Consider the following 8,372-nt stretch of genomic DNA (forward strand, 5'->3'; position numbering starts at 1 on the left):
TATATATATATATATATATGGTGGTTGTCTACTCCTTAAACAGAGTTTGACCACCTCCTGCACCTACACCTTAGCCCTTTCATGGCGTCTGATGTGGCTTTTTAAACCAGACAGTGTTTTGAAAAAACACCCACACAGATTGCACCTCTGATTTGCAGTACCAATACCTGCAAGTAAGTTCTGCTCATTGTGGATCCTAACATGTCTTTTAAGACCCCCATTGGATTTGCAAACCCTCTGGCACACACCACATTCAAACGTGTGCGCAGACATATAATCAGAATAGCTGGATGAGGTTTGTTTTCCATGGGTTCGCAGGTGAGATTTGAGGCCAGCCAAGGACATATAGTGTGTGTATGTGCATATGTATATGTATATACATGTGTGTGTGTGAATTATGTGTTTATATTCTATAACACAGTGGTTTGACTAATAGACGTTGGTAGAATAATTAAGACTGAAATAACTATTGAGGATAGGATATGATTGACTAAATTATTCCAATAATCCCAACATGGCTGCACTCCTATAACTAAAAGCAGTAAAAGAATGTGTGTGTGTGTTTGTGCTAAAATGACTAATGGTTATTGTAGCCTTGCACCCTAATCATAAACCAAAGTTAAGTTGGTCCACAGCTTATCTGATAAAAAATAAAATAAGGTTTTACTTAATTGTGTGATTATAAAAAAAGACATTCAGGTCTAGAAACATTTGTCCCCAAATAAAAGCACCTCAACCATAATAGCAGTGAAATATATTTTTCTGTAATATTAAGTGTATATATATATATATATATATATATATATATAAAAGATTAAAAAGTAATGGCTATTTCTAAGGGTTTAGTTTTCTTTTTCTTTATGAATATTTTTGTTAGTACAAAATTAGTTCTTTCTGTTTTGTTTATTACTTGTTTTCTTTTAAGCTTTCTCTTTTTGTTTCTTTTACCTTGTCATTTATAATTAAAACATTCTAACAAAACAGGTAGTAAACTAAGAAAGTGGATAATTTTGTATTCATATTGACATTATTAATTATACTTTACGCACAAATATTGTGTGTGTGTGTGTGTGTGTAATGATATATTGGGATGCTACAAGATCATGTCTTTGACATTTTATAAAGTGACGTTGAGATTATGATGAGATTAAACTCTTGTGTCAGTATCTCCAATCTACAGTATGCTGAGTTTTCATCTAGCTCAGACACTAACAGGATGTCTTCAACATATGGCAAGACATGTACAAACCAAATCAGACTGCTGGCGTAAGTTATACACTGTCATTTGCTAATGTTGACATAATTCATGAACATGTCTGTCGAATTCAATATCTTCCTGGGAACCTACAGTATTATTGATGTTAATGTTTTCCATGGGAAATAGACCCAATATAGTCTAACACTCATTATTCAAAAACAATAAAAGCAGACACAATAAAAAACAATATTACAACAACAATAGCTGTAAGTCTAAGAGTGTTTTTTTTTTTTAGTTTTGTTTTTGCCTATTTTTATAGTAGCTACTCTTTATTATTTTTTAATATTGTTTAGTTTTCAATAATTTATTATTTGAAGTTTTTAGTTGTAACTTGAAAGAGTATCATCTTGCAGAAATTTTCTTGATTTTTAGCAAGAAATATTTAACTAAATTCTAAGATGATGGTTTAACACCAACATTTTTAAATCATCATTCATGAAGTTTCATTGTTACAATACATTATAAATGTTCAGTTTATCCAGTTTTAAACAGTGATTATAATGTGATTTACATTTTTTTTTTAATTCATTTTTTAAAAATTTTTATCCTCTAAATCAATTTCACATTCATTTCTGAATTTATTAAAAGTTATTTTATCTTTAATCTCTTAAAACGTGTCTTGAAATACCTCCATATGCAATATTGCTCTTAGCCCAGTTTCGCTTACTTAATTCATTATTTTCTTTAAGTGATATTACTTTGTGAAAATGTTAATCTTTAAAATTGAAAAGTTTTGGTGGACTATAAAGAATTCATCATCCTTCTTTTTTTCTTTTTTCTTATAGAAGAATAAAAGCTACAACATGACTAGATAAAAGTTTCAAGACTCTGTTCTTAGCACCATTTAGAATTATTTCAGCAAAAATATGAGTGAACACAAACATGCAGTGTGTGTATGTGGTGTATGTGTTTTTATAAAAATTTGCTTTGTAACCATTTTTAGATGCTGTTTTAGATTTCCTTGTTATGAAGTATACTTTTTTAGTGAATTTTTTTTTATTTCTTTCTTCTAATTGCATTTAATTTTTTCAGAATTTTAATCTTGTGTGGAAGCTGAATATCAAATGTAAACTACTTAGTAGTGTTGAACATATTCGTTTAAGAAAAATTTGCTTCAGCTGTAAATAAGTGTACCCTAGCCATACGTTCTGTACTTTCATGGTCAGTCTTCTTGAAATACAAGTTTTATTTCAGATAAGGAAATTAGCTGTGGATGAAAAGTATCCAGCTACATTATATTTGCTTATATTTTCATAGTTTCAGTAATTGGACTATATTAAGGTGGCTCCAGCTGGCGGAATCATTAGCATACCAGGCAAAATGCTTAGTAGCGTTTTGTCCATCTTTACATTCTGAGTTCAAATTTCAATGAGGTCAACTTTGCCTTTCATCCTTTTGGGGTTGATAAAGTAAGTACCAGTTGAGCACAGGGGTCAGTGTAATCAACTTATCTCTTCCCCTAAAATTACTGGCCTTGTGCCAAAATTTTGAACCAATAACTGGACTAATCATGCTGAAGGTTTTTAATCATTTGTAATCATCCTCCACTACTATTTACTTATTGATTTCTGTTTATTGAAAGGATAACTTTTACCACTTTTGTGTAATAGTGTGCAAAACAAAAAAAATTATCGTGAATTTTTCTGGGGTTTTTTTTTTTTTCAATTGTTTTTTTGTTTTGTTTTAGCAGTGCAGTCTACCCCTGATGGTAAGCACTGTTTCATGTGGCTTGCTTCTTGAGGAAGGTTGTCCATGCACATTGTCTAACATGAAGTTTTGAGAGAACAATCATAAATGCATTTATTATTTTGCAGCTTTGGTTATCTACAAACATTTAGTGGGGTAGAGATTCTGAGGAATGAATTTCCCATTTTGACTTTAAAATAACTAATCAAGTAAAACATTAGAAAAATATCTGGAAGAGAAATTATTTTATGGATTATTTATATTTACTCACTAATGTTTTGCGGTCTGAAACTAATTTTCTTCTTGATTTATGCATAAACATACAAATCATTTGATACAGAATCAGTGAATTTAAGAAAGTAATTAAACTTTTGTTAGTTGAAGTTTTATGGGTGAAATTATTCTAACCACGAGAGTTGGGAGATAGACATAGGGGACTTTTACATTTTGATATAGGACAGTGCAGCTACTCTTTGTGTGTAATGAGTTCAACCAGTATTGAAGAAAGCGATAGACATAACTTATTCTCAGTATAATTAAATGTTCTGTTGTTATTTTGAATTTGCTTTAAAGTAATGTTTTGATTTAAATGTTTTATTTTAACACATGCACACGCATATTTTGTGTGTGCATATATATGTCAATAAGTGATAGTTTTTATATATTACTTTCCAGAACAAGGACTTGTTTACCTTATTGCCTTTTTTTTTCTTTTTCTTATTATTTCCAATTTAAAAGCAACACAATATTGAGCCTGGACTATAACTCATTAGGTGTGATAGTCTTTAAAAGACGAAAGTGGATCATTAGGTTAAATAGCTAAGTTGAAGAATTGCATGCTTTTCTTGTCAGTACCTTATTGTCCTAATTTTTCTTTTTAAATCAAAACATTTTCCTTAAAGTCCTAAGCTGTAGAGATAAAATTAAGCTATAACAAAAAAAAAAGTGAAATTTAAAGGACTTTAATAATCCCTCTCTTTTATAATTTGTTCACAAAGTAAATTTCCTAGTTCTGTTTTTGAACAAACTTAAACATTATTTCAAATCAAATGCTTTTATTGGTGTACCAGAGGTTGCCCATAAGTAATTTCAGAAATAGACACATAATTATTTAAATTAATTATTTCAATTAAAAATGTAAACTTTTTTGAACCCCATAACATTGTAGATTAACTACTGACCCTGCTGAATTTTATTGATCCTCTATTGATCTGTAGTGAGTATTTTGGAATCCATGGTTTAGTATAGACATGTGCCTATTATATATTCTCCTTTTTTCAAATTAACGATGCTCTTTGTCTGGTGGAATCATATGAATAGTAGTTTTTACGTAAATGGGGGATTAGCATATCTAAATATTTGCAGTTTTTAACAGAGTTGTCCTAATTCTTCGATTCAGGAGCTTGGAATAAAAGATCCATTGTGTCATTCATATTTGGGAATTGAATTTGGAGATGGTATTGCAAGAACACTTCACTTATCAGCACCAATGTGTCTTGTTTGTTAGTCAAGCTTCTTTTCTGTCTTACGATAAATTATTTTGCCTTGCCTGCTTAAGTTAATTATGCATTGAGGTGAATCCATTTTTAAAGCTCTGCAAAGCAATGATCTAACATTCATTAAAGCCTGTTGTAATTCTTCATCTCCTTGTCTTGTGTTTTCATTAGATGAACCTGTGTAGTTTCCTTCAACAAATGTTTTGTTCAATTTGTCCATTTGTTGATGGGTGTTATAGAAGTTTCAAATCATATAAACATACACACACTTCAGAATTCTTTAAAATTCAGTGATCCCATACTGAGTCCCACTGTTATTATGAACAGGATGAGTAATAAGGAGAGTCATTGGATAATTGTTTGAGAAGTCATTTCCTTAGAAAAATGTGAACGGGCAATGCAAACATTCTTGGAGAATGTCAAGATGTAGAAGTTGCTCATTTTAGCCATTGTCTTTGATCTTATGATAACAGGTGACTGTCGTCTCTGCCAAGATAATGTTGATTGTTTACGTTGACCAGTTGTAATTTCAATGAACTCAGTTCATAAATAAGTCATAAATATTAAATATTTTGAAGGTTTGTTGAATATATTATTGAATTTCAGAGGAACACTGCAATGTGAAGTAACCAAAATCCTGACAAAGCTAGGATACTCAGGATGAAATAATCAGTATTTCACAGGCATTACAACTTCAGATTCTGTGTTTTAATTCTTTACAATCAATGTTTTATAATTGCTCTTCTATTATGTTAAAAGCTTGTTTCCATTGACAGATCTTATCTTTTGATATATGATTTAGAGTTTTATATTTTCATTACTCTGTGTTTCATGTCTTTACAAAATCAAAGATAATTCACTGTCGCTGTCAATAGATAGTGATAGTGATTTATCCATTGTGAATTATCCATGGATTTGTATCCATTTATAACGCCCAAAAGGTATTGCCACTTTGTGTTTGTTAGGATCATGTTCATCATCACCATCATCATCATCGTTTAACGTCTGCCTTCCATACTGGCATGGGTTGGACAGCTTGACAGGAGCTGGCCAGGCAGAAACCAGCACCAAACTTCTGTCTACTTCGGCTTAGTTTTTACGTTTTGATGTGGACAAGAATTTGCAGCCAGGATTGAATTTGATTTTCCAACAGTAGTAGTGTAAGGATTATAGTTCTTCTAGAGGTATTGCCGAAACCTTATACTTAGAGTGTAGAAACAGTATCCTGTGATGTAAAGCTTTGTTTCCCTGTTTAATCCTTGACAAATAAAAATAAAGACAAAGAACCTCTTCTGTTAATGACATGGGGCCTTTTTTATAATGTATTCGAAGAATTCTTCCATTTCCTTGCTTTTACAGATCACTCTCTCATCCAGTTTTTACTCCTACTTCTTCCTTTCCCCATGTGGAAGCACATGTGTTCTTGTGTTCCATGTCATTTGCAGCCAGTTGCTCAAACAAAGAGGATGCAAAACTTTACTGCCTTTCTTTTATTTCCCTCCTGGGGAAGGACTCTATAAAATATTTGATACTCCACTTCCAGTAGCAATTTCATAGTATTCTTTATATCACATTGTGTGTGTGTGTTTGTTTGTTAAGTGGGCTAAGTAATTATGCTTGATTTTAAGATGATCAGTGCTGTAAAATTCACCTAATAAAAAGTCTGCTTCCTGTGAAATATTGAGTATTTTTTAATGGTAAGCCTTGTTCCTATATGTCAGCTGTCTTAACCAGTCAATGCCATTCTTGTTAGACATGATATTGTAATCATCTGGTTGTTATTATTGTTTATCATCATCATACTAATTTTGTTGATGTCATTTCTTCTGACACCAGTACCCTGATTGTTATCGGCAGACTGAATTTTCAACGTTCTCCTCACCTCAATATCAAGTATCAATGTTCTTGCATAGATGAGTATCTCAGTCACTGTATAAACAATATTTTTAATTTGCTGGAGATTTCTCTGTTATGTGTGTGACTGTTTCATCCATCTCTCTCTCATATCAATTTGTCTGGCCAGTCCTTCTTCAAATTTTGTCCTTTTTTTTTATTTCTATATCTTACATAATCATTGCCATCAGAATCTATTGTCCTTTTAATCATCTTTAACATTTTCATCTTCAAATTAACTTCTTCTTCATCTATATAATAATAATAATAATAATAATTCTGTTCGCAGCAGCCACGGCACTGTTGTTGTTGTTAGGATTTTCTTTTAGAGTGCTCCTTCTTGTTGCAATATACATACATTACTGAGCTCTTATGCATTGCTTGTTTATTCAAAACCGCCGATATCTAACTTATCTTGCTTGTTGCTGTTATTGATAGTATTGGTTAACTTCGTTTTTATCTCCCTATAATTAGTAAAATAAAGCAATTGCATTGCAGTAGATTCAGTAATATAAGCATGGTCCTTTCTTTGCAAAATTAACTTGGCACCATTATTGGTGTTAGAAATGATGGAGTACTAAACTTTGTTCTGCGATGAAATTTTCCAAAGGTAAAATTCTCTACACAGCTTCCTAAATCCAAAAATGGAATTTATTACAGCTACTCTGTCTAATTTTGTGACCTTTGTTGTTGTTGTTGTTATCATCATTATTTTTAATATTATTATTAATATTATTATTATAAATATTATTTTTATTATTTTTTAATATCATTTATTATTAATATTATTACTATTATTAATATTATTATTATTATTATTATAAATATTATCATCATCATCATTATTATTATTATATTATATATTGTCTAAAGTGAAAATAAATAAGTTACTTTTGAGTTGCGCTTTTTGTCATTAAGTTGGCCGTGGTGATGGATTACGTCAGCTATGTTTACCTTAGTGATGGATTGTGTCAATTGTATACAAAAGTAAAGAACTCTTCTCTCTATTACATTTCTGCTGAGTTACTTCAGTCCTTTATATTCTTATTATTATCATTATTATTATTAATGTATATTGAACAAAATACTTTGCCACATTTTTTACCAGCTCTTTATGTCCTGAGTTCAAATTCCACTTTGGGATCAATAAAATAAGCACCAGCTGACCATTGGAAATGATGTAATCAAGTAACCCCATTCCCACCAAAATTTGAGGATGTGTGTCTGTGCGCAAGAAAGAATTCTTCTTTTTATCATCGTCTACCTTCTGCCAACATTTGAAACCTTTATTATTATCGTTGTTTTGGTTATGAAATGTCCATGCTATATTTTTTCATACATTTTTTTACATTGCATTTTCTGTTTTTTTTTTTTTTTAAGAGCCTCGTTCTGGATTTAGAATCGCTTTCAATATGTTTGATGCTGATGGCAATCAAATTGTTGACAAAAAAGAATTTCTGGTTGTAAGTAGACTTTTGTCAATATTTGCATCCTTTTGTTCACTAGCTGCTACTCATTTTTTCATCTTAATATATTTTTCTCTTAACGCATAAAGACATAGACACATACTCACACACACAGACAGATATACATAAGGATTAAATCTAGGTGAGATAGTTTATATTGTAAACTACACAAGAAATGACACCAAAGAAACTGACTTTGTTTCTCTAGCCATTTGAAAGCACACCATTTGAAATTCTATGCTAATAGTCAAATCTTTCAATCTTCCTGTTTCCTCTAAGTTTATAACGAAGTATTTATGATTTGTTTGGTGTGACAAATGTTCAGTGATTCCTTTAATAAAAGCCTTTTGTCATAATCTCGTACTAACTCACCCCTTCAAGGATTATGGCTTCTATTTTCTGCAGGAAAAGATATCTTAGGTAAAATAGTTCTTGTAATCACAGAGCAAATTTCTATTCTGTCTGTTGTATCAGTGTTTGTATATATATGTGTGTGTATGATTAAAGGAATATATACACATACATGTGTATGTATATATCTATCTGTCTATCTATCCTCTATTTCTTTATATA

The 8,372-nt window shown here is 30.9% G+C and overlaps 1 protein-coding gene across 1 annotated transcript in view; it reads left to right on the top strand.

Annotated features, from left to right (window-relative positions):
* The window catches only part of LOC106876559 (calcium uptake protein 3, mitochondrial-like), a 332,236-nt gene that overhangs the window by 198,060 nt on the left and 125,804 nt on the right, over positions 1 to 8,372 (top strand). The window contains exon 7 of the mRNA XM_052973679.1: positions 7,714 to 7,796. Coding sequence (XP_052829639.1) covers positions 7,714 to 7,796 — 83 coding nt within the window. The remainder of the gene's footprint in view (positions 1 to 7,713; positions 7,797 to 8,372) is intronic.

The sequence above is a fragment of the Octopus bimaculoides genome, chromosome 16 (assembly GCF_001194135.2).
Source record: "Octopus bimaculoides isolate UCB-OBI-ISO-001 chromosome 16, ASM119413v2, whole genome shotgun sequence".
Taxonomy (NCBI): domain Eukaryota; kingdom Metazoa; phylum Mollusca; class Cephalopoda; order Octopoda; family Octopodidae; genus Octopus; species Octopus bimaculoides.